At 32.5% G+C, this 19990-nt stretch overlaps 3 protein-coding genes and 1 pseudogene across 5 annotated transcripts; 3 read left to right on the top strand and 1 right to left on the bottom strand.

Annotated features, from left to right (window-relative positions):
* The first annotated feature begins 821 nt into the window (after positions 1-821).
* LOC120198127 lies at positions 822-1429 on the top strand (annotated as a pseudogene).
* A 217-nt stretch (positions 1430-1646) lies between these two features.
* LOC120198126 lies at positions 1647-8687 on the top strand. The gene is made up of 4 exons (XM_039199505.1): positions 1647-1654; positions 7807-8146; positions 8220-8393; positions 8469-8687. The coding sequence occupies exons 1-4, from the start codon at positions 1647-1649 to the stop codon at positions 8676-8678; spliced, it is 732 nt and encodes a 243-aa protein (XP_039055436.1). The 3' UTR covers positions 8679-8687.
* A 2280-nt stretch (positions 8688-10967) lies between these two features.
* Positions 10968-12939, top strand: LOC120198250 (F-box protein At2g39490-like). Its single transcript, XM_039199601.1, has 4 exons — positions 10968-11079; positions 11179-12055; positions 12151-12315; positions 12588-12939. The coding sequence occupies exons 1-4, from the start codon at positions 10979-10981 to the stop codon at positions 12921-12923; spliced, it is 1479 nt and encodes a 492-aa protein (XP_039055532.1). The 5' UTR covers positions 10968-10978; the 3' UTR covers positions 12924-12939.
* A 2366-nt stretch (positions 12940-15305) lies between these two features.
* Positions 15306-18859, bottom strand: LOC120197865. Of its 3 annotated transcripts, XM_039199261.1 has the most exons (4): positions 18733-18857; positions 17191-17196; positions 15715-15998; positions 15306-15570 (listed from the first exon to the last, which is right to left on the bottom strand). In XM_039199261.1, exons 1-4 carry the CDS (start codon positions 18829-18831, stop codon positions 15516-15518), a joined length of 444 nt encoding a protein of 147 aa, XP_039055192.1. In that variant the 5' UTR covers positions 18832-18857; the 3' UTR covers positions 15306-15515. The 3 variants fall into 3 exon arrangements, with proteins under 3 accessions (XP_039055192.1, XP_039055193.1, XP_039055194.1); XM_039199262.1 differs by lacking the exon at positions 17191-17196 and having other exon boundaries at positions 18733-18859; XM_039199263.1 differs by lacking the exon at positions 17191-17196 and having other exon boundaries at positions 15715-15995; positions 18733-18854.
* Positions 18860-19990: the final 1131 nt, after the last annotated feature.

Here is a 19990-nt window from a genome sequence, read left to right as displayed (position 1 = left end):
TGGTGCGAGCTTTGACAAGTAATAGAATTTTTATGTTTCTTAGTAATTGTTGCTAACTTTGCCAACAAGGTTTTTTGACCAAACAATGAACCCTGGAATTGATGGCTTAGTTTCCATTCATGTATCGAGAAATTTCCTCACCGTATTCTGCAGGTTGAAGAAGAAACAAAGGTCAGCATCTTCGATACACAATTTTTTATGTTTTATTAGCCATTGACTTTGTCTATTTTGATTTTTTTATGGAATTGAGAAGAAGAAGAAGTTATGGGTTAGGTATCGAGATTATCGACTTCGACTGCACGATTGACACTTTCAAAGTAGTACGTAATTTTCAAATTTTCAACCTTGGGAAATTGTGAACTTATTTTCCGTCTTCAAATGTGGATTTTATTTATGTTGATCAATCTTAATTTAAGAAAAATTATACTATTATTTTGCAATTAATTGTAATTCAACACTCATTGTTCCCATGCTTTGACCTTTCTTTTCTTGAATTCGTATCTTTTTAAAAATTGAATTAAATTAAAAATCTTAAATATAATGCTTAATTAATGATAATATATATTTTTAATTTTTGAAAATAAATAAATATATATCACACCATAAAAATAATATAAATATATAATATTAATATCTTAAAAAATAAACTATATAAATAGTTTCTTATATTTTCGACCTTATAATTTTAATACTTTATATTGTAAATATGTTTCTTTTTAAACTTTTTTTTCTCCCACTCACCTATGAAACTAAAATCTCCATATAAACATGTCTTTATTTTGTCCTTATTATTTCTCACATTTTCTTTCTTCTAGGCGAACCGCTTGTTAATTCATTATTTTTTATTTAACAGTTTCCTAAGTTTCTTTGTCGGACCCCAAATTTTCAAAGTGTTCATCATGGAGAAACCAACATCTCCATCTTTCAATCTAAACGCCACGGTGGAGAATCGAAACCATGTATCGCCGGCGGCATCTCCACTTCAGTATTATCACGACCAAGATCTAACCACGACTTCTATTCGATATATAACTTCATTTTCTCACCCAGTTTTACTCTCCCTCAATCCCTTTCCATCACCCCTTCCTCTTGCTCTTCCTCGGATGACCTCAAGCATGCGTCCGACAATGTTGCCACCGATCACCGCCTCAACCACGCTCGTCTCATCCTTGAGTATCAACAACTGAGTGACCACTTCGATCTTAGCTTTTCTCGCCTACAGGCATTCATGGGAGAGCTTGAAACACTGCGTAACGAGAACAGAGATGTTCGAGTGGCCAACATTGAGTTGATCAAGCTCCTGAGCCTGTCGTCCCAAGCAACTTTCATGAATAATAGAAATCTCCTATGCGAAAAACTGCCGGATCTGAACGAAAAACTTGGCGTCTCCACTATTGCCGTTAATAATTTTTCTGTCGTTTTCCGTTAAAATTTTTTCTGTGTTCGAGTAAGAATGGTGATGAATTTATCTTGGAATTAACTGTCATTTTCTATTGTGAGGATCTTTCTGTTCCTCTCAACTTCCATCATCGTCTTTTTGCAATCTATATTACTAATGACGGATTGCTGATCATGGTTGAGTAACATCGCTTCAAGATGTTAGACTGTCATAAACAGTCTAAATAAACCTCTGACGCATTGAAAACATGGTTGGGTAAGAGCATCAATGAAGCACTGATTTAGGCATAACTTTGAAAGCTGATGTTGCATATAGTAATTTTGGGAATTTGTTGAATCAAGATGAAGAAAAGAGTGTTTAGTGGGATTACGGAAAAGCTTGGTGAATTTTTTTTCTTATTCATTTTTTAGGGCTGACGTGTATACCTTTAGGTGGTTTTAATTTTATTTTGTAATTGTCAACTCAATGACCGATGACTAAAATTGTTTAAACTATTGACCAAAATCGAACGAATCAACAATGTAAGGGATAAAAACTATTGACCGATGACTAAAATTGTTCAAACTGAAAACATGAAGGACCATCCATACAGTTTACCCTATCTTAAATTTAAACAAAGCAAGAAGAGGCGGAACGCAAAGTGATCCCATTTGGCCGTGTCTCTTTGCTCTATGTTCGGAAGGTTTGTCGGGGTTGGGGATACTTCATAGTGTTACTGAATGTGAGAAACTTATTGGAGTTTGAGCTTGTAAGGGTGCACCGACAACTTCTCACATTTTCTTCGTCAATGATTCCCTTTTATTCCGAGGAGCTCGTGTAAAGGATCTTAAGGTAATTAAATAATATTTGTAAGCTACCAAGGATCATTTGATTCAATGAGATGAGATTAAATCCTTAAAAATGATTAAGTTTAAAATTTAATGTTGTGAATAAAATAAATTATATTGAGAAAGTCGCGTAAACCTCTATAGCATATGTTCTAGATTTATCGATGAACAAATACAAATATGATGAGCTTTTTCCAAGGATAATGGCAGCATGTGATTTCCGACCTTCACTTTTTCAATTTTAGTTTTAAAAGGCGCAAGGCGCACTGAAGCACAAAGGGTCTCTCAAACCTAGGTGCAGGACGTAAGGTGAAGGAGCGCCTTTCGTAAGCGAGACGCACTTCTGTACTAAAAAATCTATAAATCAATTATATAACATGTTTTCTACTCACAAAAAAATGATGATCATGCATAAATATTATTCATTTGAAGTCTGTGATCAAGCTGACAAGTCAAATAGTTTATGTTAGGAAATAAACCGAGTAACGAGTAATTTTCCTATAACCAGATTAGTGAGAATGTGAAATAAAAGCGGAAAAATAATACCCGAAATTGATAACGGAGTTCAGCCAATTTTGCCTACGTCTCCGGACTGCTGCAGATCTTTTACTAAAGAGAAAATTTACAGGTGTTTACAAAACACACTTGAGAGAGAACTAGAAGATTTTGGGATGATATTGAAGCTAAATGGGCTAGGGTATTTATAGTTGAAGCTTGAGGACTAATCTTGTAAATACCCTAAAGTATGCAGTGGTTAAATGTGTAATTAACCCTATTATAATTTAATGAAAAAATTGGGGCATCGAACGATACCCCCTTTGTTGAAAATGTGATCCCCTTTTTTCTTATTTTCAACCCCCTTATGTTGAAAAACATTAGGCTGTGCGGTGCCCCCTTTTGTTTAATTTCCAGCTTTGATTTCCAGCCTCCAGCCTCCAAATTTGACTTGATTTACAGCCCTAACTTTTGACTTCCAACAATCTCCCACTTGAAGACTGATTTTAATCTGTCTTCACACCTTGATCAATGCAGCAGCATTTCTGGTCTTGTTACTCTAGCATGCCAACTGAAGCTGAACACAACTTCAGTTTGTCCGTCGTCACCGTCTTTGTTAACATGTCTGCCGAATTTTGAGCTCCATTGATCTTTTCAAGTTTCAAAATCCCATCTTCTTGAAGATACCGGATAAAATGATATCACAGTTGTATGTGCTTCGTTCTGGAATGAAAATACAAATTCTTTGCTAGATGGATAGCACTTTGACTGTCGCAATACAATACATTATTTTCTTGTTTCTTGCCTAACTCTTCCAAGAAACTTTGGAGCCAAACCATCTCCTTGTTGGATTCCGTAACAGCGACATATTCTGCTTCAGTTCTGGAAAGAGCAACTATCTTCTGTAGTTGAGAAACCCAACTCACTGCGGTTCCTCCTAGAGTATAGACATACCCTGTAGTGCTCCTTCTGATGTCAACATTTCCGGCTAAGTCGGCATCTGCATAGCCTGTCAGTATCGTATCTCCACCTTTGAAACAAAGTGCTTTGTTTGTGGTACCCCGCAGATATCTGAGGATCCATTTGACTGCTTCCCAGTGTACCTTGCCTGTATTATTCATGTACCTGCTAACAACTCCCACTGCTTGAGCAATATCTGGTCTAGTACAAACCATGACATACATTAGACTTCCAATTGCTGAGGCATACAACACCTTCACCATGTGTGCACGTTCTTCCTTCGTCTTTGGTGACTGTACTTAAAGGTGTACTTACTGGTTTAGCATCTTGCATGTTGAACCTGGAGAGTACTTTGTTGATGTACTCAGCCTGTGATAACATTAAAGTCCCTTACTTTGTGTCTCTCTTGATCCTTATCCCAAGAATCTGCTTTGCAGCGCCCAGATCCTTCATAGCAAACTACTTCGACAATTTTTACTTCAAGTGTATAATCTCTTGCATGTTTGAGCTTGCAACGAGCATGTCATCAACGTACAACAATAAAATAATAAAGCTATTGTCAAACCTCTTGATGTAGCAACAATGATCTGCTTGGCATATGGTAAAACCATTGCTACCCATGAAGCTATCGAACTTCTTGTACCACTGTCTAGGAGCTTGTTTTAAACCATACAAGCTCTTCTTTAACATGCATACCAGGTTTTTCTTGATTGCCTCTATGAAGCCTTCTGGCTGCCTCATATAGATTTCTTCCTCCAAATCACCATGAAGGAAAGTTGTCTTCACATCTAACTGCTCAAGATGTAGATTCTTTGCAGCTACAATTTTCAACACCAGTCTGATTGTAGACAACTTCACGACTGGAGAGAAAATTTCATTGTAGTCAATACCTTCTTTTTGCTGAAAGCCTTTGACAACCAATCTTGCTTTGTAGCGTTTGCTCCCATCGTGCTCTTCTTTAATCCTGTAAATCCACTTGTTGTGGAGCGCTTTCTTGCCTGGTTGTAATTCAGCTAATTCCCACGTCTGATTTGACATAAGCGAGTCCATCTCATCTTTCATGGAAGACTCCCACTTGACTGAATCCTCCACCTGCATTGCTTCATCATAGCACTCTGGTTCACCATTGTCGGTCAGCAACAAGTAGTGCAAAGAAAGCGAATAACGTTGGGTTGGTTTAGGAATTCTGGAGGAGCGCCTTAGTTCCGGTGTGCCTGGTTCTTCTTGAACTGCTTCAGGATTGATCTGAACATCATTTCCAGAAATCTCCTTGAACTCAAAAAATTCCTTTGTTTCAGCTTCGATATTGGAGCTACTTGATTCTACATTTGACCTGTCTTTATACATCACATTCTCATTGAAAGTAATATTTATGCTTCTGATGATCTTTCGATTTTCATAGTCCCAGAACCGGTAACCGAACTCATCACCACCATAACCAACAAATATGTATTTGTTGGACTTGGCATCAAGTTTATTTCTTTCAGTAGAATCTATGTGTACATAAGAAATACAACCAAACACTCTTAAGTGTGAAAGGTTTATTTCTTTCTTGCTCCAAACTTTCTCTGGTATTCTGCCATCCAAATGAACTAAGGGCCCACGGTTGATCAGGTAAGTTGCAGTGTTGATAGCTTCATCCCATAGAAATTTGGGCAATCCGGCATGTATCCTCATGCTTCTGGCACGTTCATTCAGTGTTCTGTTCATGCGCTCTGCTACGGCATTCTGCTGCGGTGTCATGGGAACTGTTGTCTCCATCTTGATCCCATTGTTTGCGCAGAAATCTCTGAATCTCCTATTTCTATACTCTCCTCCATTGTCAGGCCTCAACTGCTTGACTTTCAGACCAGTCTCATTTTCCACCATGGCCTTCCATTTTCTAAAGGTATCAAAGACTTCTGATTTCTTCTTCAGAAAATAAACCCACACCTTCCTTGTTGAATCATCAATAAAGGTGACATAATATAATGAGCCTGCAAAAGATGGAACTGGAGTTGGTCCTCATACATCAGTATGAACCAACTCTAACTTTTCAGCCTTGGTTGTCTTACCAATCTTTTCAAAGCTGACTTTCTTTTGTTTGTCAAAGATGCAATCCTCACACAGTCCGATATCTACATTCTTTAGATCCGACAACTTCCCTTTTGACAAAAGTGTTTTCATCCCTTTCTCGCTCATATGGCCAAGCCTTTGGTGCCATAGGTTTGATTTTCCATCAGCATCTGCTACTGCAATGATATTCTATAAATTTGAGGTTACATAGAGAGTATCAGTCTTCTTACCACAAGCAATGATGAGTGCTCCTTTAGTAATCTTCTATTCATAACCTGAAAAGGTTGTGTTATATCATTCTCCATCAAGGTGTCCAACAGAAATCAAATTTCTTTTGAGACCAGGAATATATCTCACACCTTTCAGCGTCCAGGTAGTCTGGTTTGGCAACTTTAGTCGGATGTCTCCTCTTCCGACGATCTTCAAGGTTTCATCATCAGCTAGATGAACCTTCCCAAAATCACCACTGACATAGTTCTCCATGATTTCTCGGCATGGGGTGGAGTGGAAAGATGCCCCTGAATCCAAGATCCATGATTCAATTGGACTGTTGACACTTAGAATCATGGCATCACCTGTCTCCTCTGTCACGTTGGCAGAATCCTGTGCGCCGGTATCTTTCTTCAGTGCTCGACAATCTCTTTTAAAGTGACCATTCTTGCCACAATTATAACATGTATAATCTTTCTTTCCTGTTCTTGATTTTCCCCTTCTGGATTTAGATCTGCCACGATTTGAATTTCTCTTTGAAGTTCTCCTTCTAGACTCCGTGTGCAAGGCTGAGGAGGTTGATGCTTCACCCGATTCTCTTCGTCGAATTTCTTCACTCAATACCAGATCCCGAACATCGTCGAATTTTAATTTGTTGTGTCCCGACGAGCTGCTGACTGCTGTAACAGTAGCATTCCAACTGTCTATAGAGATGATAAGAGAATTAAAGCTCGAACTTCATCATCGAATTCAATTTCCACGGAACTCAACTGGGTTGTGATTGTGTTGAGTTCATTTAGGTGTTGAGCCACTGATGCCCCTTCCGCCATCCGCAAATTGAATAATCGCCTCATCAAATGAACTTTGTTTGAGGCCGATGGCTTCTCATACATATTGGAGAGAGCCGCCATAAGACCCGCCATGTTCTTTTCCTTTGCTATGTTGAAAGCAACATTGCAGGATAACGTTAGTCGGATAACTCCGAGGGCTTGTTTGTCGAGAAGAGCTCAGTCTTCATTCTTTATACCCTCTGGTTGTTTTCCTAAGAGGGGTTGATTTAGATTTTTCTGGTACAGAAAATCTTCAATTTGCATCTTCCAAAAGCCAAAGTCCGTACCATCGAACTTTTCAATTTTCACATTCCCTTCGTCTATAGCCATTGCTCCCACTCGAATCTGGCTTCGTTTGGATCCTTTCCGACAATTCTTTCGAACCACCGTGTATTAGAACACCTCCATCAACAAATTCGTATCGCCGACAAAATTTTTACTATTCATGTGAATAGTAATGAATAGTAACCTCACAAAAAATTGACAAAATTCACAACCAAAAGCTCTTATTACCAGTTGTTAGGAAATAAACCGAGTAACGAGTAATTTCCCTATAACCAGATTAGTGAGAATGCGAAATAAAAGCAAAAAAATAATACCCGAAATTGATAACGGAGTTCAACCAATTTTGCCTACGTCTTCGGACTGCTGCAGATCTTTTACTAAAGAGAAAATTTACAGGTGTTTACAAAACACACTTGAGAGAGAACTAGAAGATTTTTGGATGATATTGAAGCTAAATGGACTAAAGTATTTATAGTTGAAGCTTGAGAACTAATCTTGTAAATACCCTAAAGCGTGCAATGACTAAATGTGTAATTAATCCTATTACAATTTAATTAAAAAAATTGGGACACCGAATGGTGCCCCCTTTGTTGAAAATATGATACCTTTTTCTTATTTTCAACCCCTTATGTTGAAAAACATTAGGCTGTGCGATGTCCCCCTTTGTTTAATTTCCAGCTTTGATTTCCAGCCTTCATCCTCCAAATTTGACTTGATTTACAGCCCAACTTTTGACTTCCAACAGTTTCATCTGTTATTTCAAAGCCCAGTTCCTTGAAAGTTTGCAGATTTCTGAATGCAAGGGATTACAATCACTGAACATTGAATCTGGTTCCAGATTCCAGACCTTGACGATATTGGATTGTTTACAGTTGAATGAAATATATGTTTTCGCGTATAACCTCAGGAAGGTGGTGTTTCAGGGACAACTTCCTTGGTTTTCTGTAAAATATTCTCCAAACATGGAGACTGTTATTCTTGATTTCAGACATGGTCCAGGCTACAGTCCATTTGCATGTGAAAACCTTCTTCTAATGGATTTCAAACATGTCAAGGCTCTGACAGTCTCTGCCTGGCTTTTCAAGGTACACATGCATTGGATTGTTGGATCAAATTCGTTGGAACAGGGGTTGATGATACTTGGATTTTGTTCCTCAGGTACCAATTCCTAAGTGGCTACCATCAGCTGGAGCCATTTGCGCGAGAAATGACTTTGCCTTCAACAATTTAAAGGAGTTGTGTTGGATTGATAGCACAATGGGAAATCAAAGCATAGCTACCTTAATTTCTGTTCTAAGGATAAGCCCTTTTCTGGAGCAGCTACTCATTAATTTAAAGAGTCTTACTACAGTTGGTGGAAAACATTTGTAAATTTAGGACTAATAATTGGGTACTGTGATTTTGCAGGTAGATCCTAGAAATTATTGCGGTCCAAGCGAGGGAGGAATATGTAGCTTCTGGAAGGAGTATTCGAACCGAGTAGCCAACGCTACAACTTGGGAACATCTGAATGTGGTTAAATTGAAAGGTGTGTTGGGTAAAGAAGATGAAATTTTGTTGACACAATGTCTGGCCCAAGTAGCTTCAAAGGAGCTGAGGCTGATACATGTAAACTGAAATTAAAACTTAGGCAAAAGAATATATATGTTGCAAACTCGGGGTAATTTCATATATGGATATCCTTTGATACTATAAAGGGCAAACTACACATGTAAAAAAAAGTAAACTATACAAACAAAATGCATTTAATATCAAATGGTTGAGATTATTTAAATAGATACAACCGTATATTCATCACAGATTAATAAAAATAAACTACACAAACAATCATTAATATTTGAGTAAGTTTTAGTTTTCTCCAATGAAGTTTTAAAACTAACGATTTGATTATTAACATTATCGATTTATAATAAATCAGTCACTCAACATTAACAGTCGTTAACGTGAGTGACGAAAGCTTATGTGGCACGTTAACCGTTTACCTAGCAACGTCAACTACCACACTGGAGAACCTATTTGACTCCCTTTTAACCGACCAACGCTTCAACTTTAGTTTCATCCCTTTCGTCACAAGAGATGCAATCATTTTCATGATCTCTATAACTTTAGGATTTGTATTGTATAAATGAGTTTTCTAAGAATGTTGAAAAAGTGTTTTGAGATACATCACGTTTTACGATATATATCGAGTTTTAAGTGTAAGAGAATTTCATGTATTTGTGCCTTTTGTGATATCTACGTTTATAATAGATTTTTTTGTTTCTCTCGTCTATGGAGATAGACAAGATCGAACAATAATAAATCTTCTCTCTTGCATGTGTCTTATTCTATGTTGATATCATATTGACTATTTTTCGCTTATAAATTCTTAACAAGTAGTATCACATTCATCGGGGGTGTGTAAATTTGGATATCGAATCCGATCTGAAAATTTGGATATCCAAATATAAAATTTAATTTGACAAAAAAATTAATTTTAAATTTTGTGACTTAATGTAACTTATTTGATATCTCTACTATATTATATATGTGTATATATTTTATTACTCACACAATAAATAATTAAATATCCTAATTTTTATTGAGCTAGAGCTTTAATGGGTTAGTATGTTACCCATTTATTGGGCCAAATGTTATCTAAAGTCTAAAAATCCAATTTTTTTAGATTTCCGGATAATGCGAAATTGAAATTTATTCTATCTATATCCGAACCGATTTTCTGAATTTTCTCAAATATTTGATTCAAATGATCCGAAAATAAAAAAAAGATTAGATATCTGAATTTTTGGATTAGATCAATTCAATCGAATTTTTATGCACTCCCCTAACAGTCATGGTTCCAGCTGTTCAATTCTGAAGGAATTTATTGACGTAGACTTTGTTAGCAGTATTAGAGACATGAAAGATGAGTTTTGAAGAAATGAGTTTCCAGTCGTGGGTGGATTAATCCTCAATCGATCTAATAATGCTTTAAACGATATTACATAAGAGTTAAAGTTGTAACAAACTTTGCACTAGTGCTTCAACGGATATTCAACTTACGTAAAAATTGAAACTGTTAAAAGACTTAAAAGTCAATTTATGATGCAATTTGTGTCAATGGAAAAATTATTACGCATGACTTCAAATTCTAATTGTTAATTAAATTGGATTTCATTATAATTTTAAAGGTTGATATTTACTAACTGTTTTTAAGTAAAAATTATTGGCAACCAATACGCTTCCTTTATAAATATAAATTAAGTTTTAACATTTAGAATTATAAAAATAATTATTTTGAAAAGATGTAATTATTTTCATGGTCTCTACAACATACTCTACAACTTTTAGATTTTATGTATATATGTTTTTTGCCATCTCTATTTTTATATAGATTATTTGTTTCTTATATGTAGAGATAGACAAAGCTAAATCAAATTAAATCTTGTCTCTTATGTTGGTTGTTCAACTTTGATATCACTTTAATTATTTTTCAACCTGTAAATTACTAACAACAAGTGGCGAAGTCACAACTTAGCGTGTCACATTGAAATTTGAATTTTATTCGAATAATTATTTATTTTATTGATGATGTATATCTTATTTAAAAATTTTGTATTGTTAACATATATGTATAATTCTTTAAAAATATTTCTGAATCCACCACCCTTACCAACAAATTTAAATTTAAAATTAAATATATTCTTACCTGCCGATTACTTTTAGAAGTGTTTCTTTTAGATAAAGTCAAGGTCCAATGCGTGTATCGAATTAAATAAGTAAAGCTCCCTGCAATTCTATTAGTCTTTTAAAATTTATATCATAGGTAAGAAATTGCCCCGAAAGTTCTAAGTTACTGCCACTCATGTATATTTATAGGTTTTAAGGCAAGTGGTATCTTTCCCGAAAATAAATAATAGGCTGAAGAGCAAAAATCCATGGGAAAGAAGAGTAGGAACAAAAGAAATCAATCGGAAAAGCTGAAAATTGATTCAAATCCTGGATGCAGATGGTCTATAGCCATTTTAGATGTTCCCAAGTAAGTGCTTTACATCTTTTTCTTATAAATTCTACAGTAAAAGAAATAAATTCAATTCTTGTGAGAATAAGATAAATATTCCAGACTTTTTGTTTACAGAAAACTGGACTTTGAATTACCAAGAAATGAAGATATTATTAGTAGCATGCACGATGATATTCTCAGCCATGTCATATCGTTTCTCCCTTTCAAATCCGCTGTTCAAACCAGTTTCCTTTCGACCCGATGGAAAGATGTTTGGAAGAGAAACTTTCCAGAACGAAAAGGAACCATAGACGAAGCTTTTTCTGCAATTTCAAGCTTTCTCCATGGCCGTTGCGATCGATACTCGGAGCAGAAACCGACGAGTAATTGGGGATTCATATTCAATTTGGGAAAACGTAGTTTCATCACAGTGGCTGCTGAGCCTGATACAGCACTTCAGCTTGATTTCTCCAACGTGAAGCATGAATTGCCATGGCGGTTTGATTGGTTCCTGGATATTGATGGTCCCAGCTACAACACCTTGTTTTTTAATAAACCATCATCTTTTTCGATTACGGTAAAATCCCTGCATCTGAAATCAGTCTCCTGCACATTCAGTGGGGCAGTTTCTTCCATGATGACCGATTTCAAGTTTCTTGAGAGTTTGACGATAGAAAATTTCCATGGCTTACGATCTTTAACACTAGATGCCGCTGGTAATTCAAGGCTTAAAAAACTAACAATCCTGGATTGCCAACAACTAGAATCTCTCAATCTCGATGCTTACAGCTTGCAATCGCTTCGATTTCGAGGCAAATTGTTGTCGTTTCAGCGAGGTTATGGTAGCACAGATTGGTTTTGGCCTTGGCCTGCTGACTTTGACCTAGTGGATGCCATGTTTGATTTCAGGCAAGGCCCTCATTGTAGCAACCTTGGAAGTTGTGGGTTCCGGTCATTCTTTCGCAGCTACAAAGATGTAAAATCTCTCACACTTTGCGGCTGGATTTTTGAGGTATGTTTCAGCTGAAATGTTGTTTGTTTTAGGGTAGTTTATTCCAATTTTTATGTCATCTAGCTTAAATTCGTTCGTTTTCTCTCTGAATTTAGCCACTGATCTATCCTACGCTACAATTACATCCCTTTGGCTGGGGCTTCGAATTCAAACGCCTGGTAGAGCTTTGGTGGATTGATTATGCAAAGAATAAATTCAATAGTGATGCCTTAATCTCCTTTTTGAAGCACTGCCCTCGGTTGACCAGACTTTATATCACAGTGAGTTGTTTTCTTTTCTTCCTTCGTTATTTGTCATTCTTGATAGTATGACTGGATCGAGAGGGCTGGTGGGGATATATCTCCCTGAAAATTTCAAATTCTCGTATAATTTAAATTGTTTCTTTGTATTTCTATTGATATTATGTTTTCCCCTTTAACATAAAATCATGTATATGTCCATGCTTGATACTATATCACCCTTTTCATAATTAAATAATCATTTCTCATTAATCACTCAGAGTTTAACCATTCCAACAATTTGGTCCTTATAGATTGATCCTAAAAGCTATAGAAGGACAAACACAATGACTGACTATTCAGTAGAAGTGGCAAGTGTTCCAAGATTAAAAGATCTGAAGGTTGTGAAATTGGAAGGATTTCCAAATGAGAAAGAAGAGATTATTTTGGCAAAGAGGTTGAAACAAGAATTCCAGGTGGAACCACTAATCATAGCAAAGTCCAATTATTTGAATTGTGCGAGACTTGTGGTAAAAACACCTGATATTCATGAGCTGCTAAAGGAAGGGGAGGGTTCATACAAGTTTATTGAGGTAAGAGTTGAACATTTGTATGATTTATGCCCTAAACATCTTCACATGTACATCTAAGTGCAAAGATTTTGGCTTATGTTGTTTTTTACATAAAGAAAAGGCATTATTAATTATTGTTAATGTTGTTGTTGTGCTTGTTTATAGCCCACTCACTAATCACTAAAACAGGTAGAGAATGGGCATGAGTGAGTTTTGCACCTTTGTTGAATTCTTCATTTTTCTTGCCTTGAGGATGTTGAATGTTACCTTGATCCAAATTCAGATTTTGATAATAACAAAGAGGACTCTTGCATAATAGACGGTTGATAATGACAATTATATAACATATTAAAAAAAATATTTTTGTGTCATCAGTAATTAATGTCTTAGAAATACTTTCACCCTAATTGATATAATAGAAAGATAAATATCGTCTCCCAAAATTAACATAAATTATCAATCACTTAATGAGAATAGAATTATCAAACATATATAAACATTTTGGATACAAACCAATAATCCACTAATATAGTTATTACCTTTTTTGCATTACCGATATTAACATCTTACCGGAGGATAAAATTAATCTTACTTGATTTTATCATTTAACACACGTTCGAGCAAACATATTTGGTCGGTTGATCAAACTGTTCATTTTTATTCTTTCACGTTCCCTTACCTTAGGTTATAAGTTCTAGATCCACTAGGAGCACTCCTCTTCCTTCCCCTATAATCCTCCTTTCTCTCCCATCTAAGTAGGATTAAGATTAGGATTAGATTTAAAAAATTTCAAAATCAAATGCACGATTAATAAAATTAAATATTTAATTTTAAATTTTGAATAAACACATGGGTTATAGATATATTTATTTAAACAAACACAATTATTTAATGCGTTACATATTATGCATCTAACAAAAAATAGATTGGATAAGTTTTGTAATAAAAATAAAAATAGTTCACCTAAATATAAATATAAAATGGTCATAAATATTTTATTAATTCGGTCAAAATCTTGAAATTTAAAATAGTTCCTAGTTGATAAAATCAAGAAATAAAAAGAGAGAGAGATCCAGATTAAGAGAAGGAATGCTACTATCAATGAGAAACCAAATGAAAATTGTCTCATACTTTTAACTGATATATCTATTTATATAGATAGATATATAGATAGATAAATATATAGATATGATTACGATCTACTTACATAGCGTAAAATTCTTTAATTTTACATAATTGATTTTACATAATGTACTAGCATACATGATTACCAAGGTGAATGGATGTACTTGAATGAGTCTAGTAGTCATTTATAACATTTGTATAAAGTGTTGCATGTGATAAAACATTTAAAGCGAACAAGTGAAAAATACATTGCTTTTTCTCCACAAATTGTGTATTTCTCTTCTTCCTCTTAATAAAGTGGTAACTACTGGAGTTGAGTTCAATAGTAAGAGAAGATGATAAGCAATTGTATGTTTCTATTTTAATTTTTCTGTCTTACAAAACACAACTATGAAAATTGGTGTCTTCATTTGAAGACTCTACTTAACTCACAAGAATTTTTAAAAAAATCACTCAAAATGGTTATGACTCTTATCAAGGTAAGACATCAGCATCACAACAAGAAAATAATGTTTTGACGAAGATAAAGAAGAATGATCCAGAAGTCATCACCTTTATCCATCAATGTTAGGATGAATCAATATTGTAAAAGTGGAACGTTCCAACATTGTAAATGAAAAATGAGATAATTTGCAAAAATATTTCTAAGAAGTTGATTAAGTGAAGAAGGTTCGACTTTGGATGAATCAATATTCATTTAATAAACGAACTAACACGAATAGAGATGTGTTGGTTCATTTATGTTTACGAATAAGTTCATTTATAATCGTGTTTACTCAGTTCTCATTTTCCTTTTATTTTTTATATTTTAAATATTGGTGAAAATATGGACTAAATTGAACATAAGATGAGTTTTGGAGTTCAAATTGTGAAGTCTAATAAACTTAAGGACAATGAAGTAATATCATATTTTTTCTTTGCCTTGCAAATAAAAAGATAAACAGAGAGTGGTGATTGCCTAATATTAAATGAATATGTTTACAAACACTAAATGAACAAACACAAATATAATATTAAAAATTTAAATAAACGAACGCAAATATAACTTTATCATTCAAACTGATTTATTTGCACCAATAAGAATCAGGGGAAATGACAAGCATCAATTGTTTTATTTTATTTTATTTTCTTCTTTATGCATCATTTAATTTACTGACAATACATAAATTTATAAATTATTATTGCATCAAACATGCAAACCGTGTATAATTAAAGTTTACAATACAAGATTTGATTTGACCTTAAGAGTTAATATAATAAGAAAAAAAGCTTTTCAACTTTTTTTCATTTTGTTCACTTCTATTACACTCAAATAAACCCTAAAACATTATAAGACAATAAAAAAACCCCATAACCTTTAATCGTACTTAAATAAGCCCTTGAATTTATACTCAACACAAGCACTTAAAATCAACATTTTATGAGATATAAGGGCTTATTTAAGAGCAAGATAAAAGGATAAGGACTTATTTGAAAGTTCAGCTTCACTCTTATTACTACCTAAGATTAATTAAGGATAAATGCATATAACAGTATAATTCGCCCTCAACCTTCATTCTGAAAAACACTCCTTTGCCGGTTGTCTTGCGCTACCAATTCACTGTGAAAATAGACAAAGGAAACCATGAAAACAAGGCAATGTTACATTTAGCATTACAGAGTATTAAGAAGAACGTGCATGCAGGGTCGAATGTATGATATTATATTAGGAGGATGAGTTTATAAAACGAGAAGGAATTAGTACCGGAGAGCAGAGGTGAGTTTGGCGGCGTTGTGGTAGTCGTGGTTTTCTCTTGCTTTCAAGATTTGGAACATCAAAGCAAGACGGAGTTGGGTGTTGAGGGTGTGGTGCATAATTTGGTTAGTCTCCTGCCGAAGTTGATCGTATTGGGATTCGATGGCTTCGAATTTTTCTCTTACTTGTCTTTGCCCCTCTTTGATCTCCTTTTGTTCCTCACTTATTTCTACCATGTCCCATTTTAGCTTCCTAATGCTCCCATTTAGCTTTTTCAACCTTCTTCTTTTCTGCTATAACACAACACTTCCATTATTTAAAATTTTGTTTTGCTATTGTTGACAATACATACAGCGCTGAATCTTAATATGTATGGGGTGGTTATGGGTCTAATATGTTACTGATTGATTCGATTTGAGAAGTATACATTTATATTTAAAATTTGATCTAAATTTATACAAAATTTATACTATTTAAATTTTGAGGTAAAAACATGTATTTGAAAAAAAGTTATTCGATAAAATAAAGACTTAAGTGAATATATATATAGAGAGAGGTATTATAACAATTATCTTTAAATATATAAAATTATATTATTATCCCGGGTCAAATAAAAAAATTGATCTTAAAATTGAAACTAACCCGACCCATCTTTCAAAAATTCTGATCCAATCTGGATCTGATTTTTTTAGAAAAAATTGATCTTATAAGATCGGATTAGATCAAAACCCATCAAGCACGGGTAAATAACATCTCTCAATATGTAGGGATGAGAAGGGATTAATTGAATTTTCAATCATTTTGATTCTGATTTAAAAATTAGTATCTTTCTTCTTATTTCAACTAGTCTTGATTTTACAGGATGTTCCAACCGCCTCAAATTTATCCTAAATTTTAGGGGTGACTATTCGATCATGTTTTGACTCGATTCGATATACAGTAAAATCTATATAAATTAATAATATCGGGACTATGTAATTTTATTATTTTAAAGATATATTAATTAATCGATAAATTAATAATTTATTAATATAAAGAGATTTTTTTCAATTCAACGAATATTCTTTATGAATAAAAGATATATATTATCTTGATTAATTTAATGATATCCAGAGGTCTAAAGTTTAGAAAAAATTGTAGTTATTGAAAATACCATTAAAGATGAAATTGAGTATGATACAATGTTTTTGTAACCAATTACACGGAAGAGATCACTCATAGCGATAACAACTCTTTTTATTGCCATATGAGAACACAACATTAAAAATTTTGGAAGCATTAAGAAAAGTTAGGGATGAAATACAACTAGATTTAAATTTTAAAAAGAAGCAAATAACAATATAATTATATTTTACTAATTTGTCCTAGTTATATTTGTAATGTTATAGAACTATTAATTAATAATATTAAAGGAACAATAAATTTATATAAAGATCTTTCGAAAAAATTATTATTTATTATTTTATTAAAATTATTAATTTAGACTTTGGGCTCAAGTTGGAATCAAGAAAAAAATTATTTTAGAAATTATTAATTTATCGAATATTAATTTATATAGATTCTATTGTATATATATTTTTAATCCATAAGATAAAAACATAATTGAAAATTATATAAAAAATATTATAATAATTAGCGCTAACAATACAGAGAAAAATTATGATGATAATTCCATGTCAAATTAGAATTTTTCTCCTAAATTCGATTCCATTTTTTTACAAAAACTATCTCAACTAGAGATGAATGTTTGATTGAGTTGAGTCTGAGTCAAAAAAAATTAAATTATTCACGAGTCATATTTTATAACTTAAAATCGACTTAAATTTTTTTATAGCGGAGTCAAATTTTTGAGTTTCTATTTAAATTTAATTGTAAATTTTTATAATATTATAATATTATTGCCTTCCAATTTAAATGATTTTTTATGAACATATACAATACATATATATTTTTACATACATTTTACATATGTGATATACAAATATCATATAAAGTCGAGGAACTCGATTTAAACTTAAAAATTAATCTTCAACTAGATTTGAACTTAAAATTTTTTTGAGTCGAGTTTGTTTGATATATGCATATATCATATGAAAAGATATGAAGAAATATATTTATATTGGATATGGTTATTGAAAATTATTTGAATTGGAATTAAATAGTAATATGATATTATAAAAAGTTACAATTAAATTTAAACATAAATTTAAATAATTTGATTCGACTTAAATTTTATATACTCACTCAAAAAAATTCAAATAAAGTTTTAGTAATAAAATATAATTAGTTAACTAGAATAACTCAATTTTTTTTAACTTAATTGAATACTCACCCTAACTTACACAGTAATATACTTTGTTGGCCTAAAGCTTAATCTAGCTAGAAACGCCTTTTTAATAGTTTAATATTAATAGTTCTTTTATTATTATAACTATTTACACTATTATCAAAACTAAATAATTTATATTCTCTATCCCCCATTAAAATTATTCTTTATTAATTATTTTTTCAAAAGAAATAACTTCAAATTTTATTATTTAGAATTATTAATGATAAAAAACATATTTTAAAAATCTTCTGTCTGATAATTTTTACATATACTTTCTAATAAAATACAATTATTTAAGATATTTAAAATAATTATAATCAAAGTCTAAAAATTTTAACTATCAGAAAATAAGAACAATTTTAATAAAAGAGTATTTTATTAGTTTTCTGTGATAATGTTATTATAAATATTTTTGTCTGTCCTAACCATATTTCTGATTTTGAATACATTGAATATAGTCCTGATAAAAAGAAACCCATAAATTTATATTTAAAATTGATTTATTTTGGTGGTGTACAGAAATCGTCTAACTTGAGAAGAAATTTTAAAAATGTAGATATAAAATAACATAAGTTAGTTTTTAAAGAATTAAAATTTAAAATTTTAATAGGGGATGCTTGTAATATATTATTTTTCATGGATACAATATAAATAGCATAAATAACGTAAAATGTTTTTTTATTAAAAAAAAAAAGTACCTGGTTGGGCATCGCGCGAGCGATGAGATGGAGCGGTTTTGAAAAGGTAAAGGAACGATTATATTTCGTCCTCTTACCCACAGACGTGCGTTTCGTCATTTGGATGTGTTTTTGTGTATTCCAGTTGATTTTCCTCCCGTTTTATAGCATACTAATTAATATATTCGCGCGATCTCGCAAGCGTTTTGCTGTATTATCGCACGACCACGGAGGGCAACCCGGCTGCGTCGCACGTTGTTTCATTAGTCATTTCTACTCATTATAAAAAAATACAAAGTATATAAATTGTCTCTTGATTGTATAGTAATATTTTTTTTGAGTCTTTCGATTACTAAAAATTATAAAATGATCTTTAATTATAGAATGTTGATTTATTGAGTTTTTCTACTATTAGAAGTTATAAAATGATCATTCAATTATTTATATGTTTCAAAATCATCAATTTCATTAAAAAAAATGACATCTTGTTCTAGACATTAATATACTGATTGAGATATGATAAAATTTATTCTCAAAACATTTTGAATTGTATAGTCGTTTGAAATTTTAAGATTAAATTTTTATTATATCCTAATTAGTAAGTTAACGTCTAACTCAGATAAACATAAATTTTTAACAGAATATAACAAGTTTGAAATATATGCTTTGTCAAGTGACCATTTTATAACTTTAATAGTCGGTTACTCAACAAATCAATCTATATAATCGAATGATATTTTTGTAAATTTTAATAATTAAGAAATTGAACAAAACATTGTCATGTAATCAGGGACCATTTGTATATTTTACCCAAAACGAAAAACGACAAAGGCTTAGTTGCCAACATGTTCCTTTTTTCCAAAAACCTATTAGTTATTCAATTTGAAACGTAGAAAGTAAGTTCTCTTTTTTAAAGAAAGACCGAGACTTTTGGTAACACGAAGCATCGTGGATCCCACCAAGAAAATGTTAGGAAAATGTCAAATCATGAGTAATGGCAAATTAAATCCTATTAGCAATTATAGTTGGTTGGTATTCTAGGTTTTGTTATTACATATAGATATGTACATCACTCTGCGCATCTCATATGAGTTCTTTAAACAATAAACTACCCCAAATAATCTAGAAATTTACAAAATTAAATAAAATGAAATTTACTAATCAGTCGAATATGTTTAAGGGATTTTTTATTTATTTCATAATGATTAAACATTGAATGATTCAAATGATGAATGATTTAGAGACTATGTATGAATTAGCTCTGAATGTGACATGTTGT

The sequence above is a fragment of the Hibiscus syriacus genome, unplaced genomic scaffold, assembly GCF_006381635.1.
Source record: "Hibiscus syriacus cultivar Baekdansim isolate YM2019G1 unplaced genomic scaffold, ASM638163v2 tig00117056_pilon, whole genome shotgun sequence".
Taxonomy (NCBI): domain Eukaryota; kingdom Viridiplantae; phylum Streptophyta; class Magnoliopsida; order Malvales; family Malvaceae; genus Hibiscus; species Hibiscus syriacus.
This window is presented reverse-complemented; position numbering and strand designations above follow the sequence as displayed.

Excerpts from the sequence above, each read along its gene's own strand:
- LOC120198250 (XM_039199601.1), top strand. The coding sequence starts at position 10,979 with ATGGGAAAGAAGAGTAGGAACAAAAGAAATCAATCGGAAAAGCTGAAA. Across the intron at positions 11,080-11,178 it reads GCCATTTTAGATGTTCCCAA|AAAACTGGACTTTGAATTAC; the intron begins GTAAGTGCTTTA and ends TTTTGTTTACAG. Across the intron at positions 12,316-12,587 it reads TGACCAGACTTTATATCACA|ATTGATCCTAAAAGCTATAG; the intron begins GTGAGTTGTTTT and ends TGGTCCTTATAG.
- LOC120197865 (XM_039199261.1), bottom strand. The coding sequence starts at position 18,831 with ATGACGAAACGCACGTCTGTGGGTAAGAGGACGAAATATAATCGTTCC. Across the intron at positions 15,571-15,714 it reads AAACTCACCTCTGCTCTCCG|TGAATTGGTAGCGCAAGACA; the intron begins GTACTAATTCCT and ends CTATTTTCACAG.
- LOC120198126 (XM_039199505.1), top strand. Across the intron at positions 8,147-8,219 it reads TCTCTGCCTGGCTTTTCAAG|GTACCAATTCCTAAGTGGCT; the intron begins GTACACATGCAT and ends TTTGTTCCTCAG. Across the intron at positions 8,394-8,468 it reads TGGAGCAGCTACTCATTAAT|GTAGATCCTAGAAATTATTG; the intron begins TTAAAGAGTCTT and ends GTGATTTTGCAG.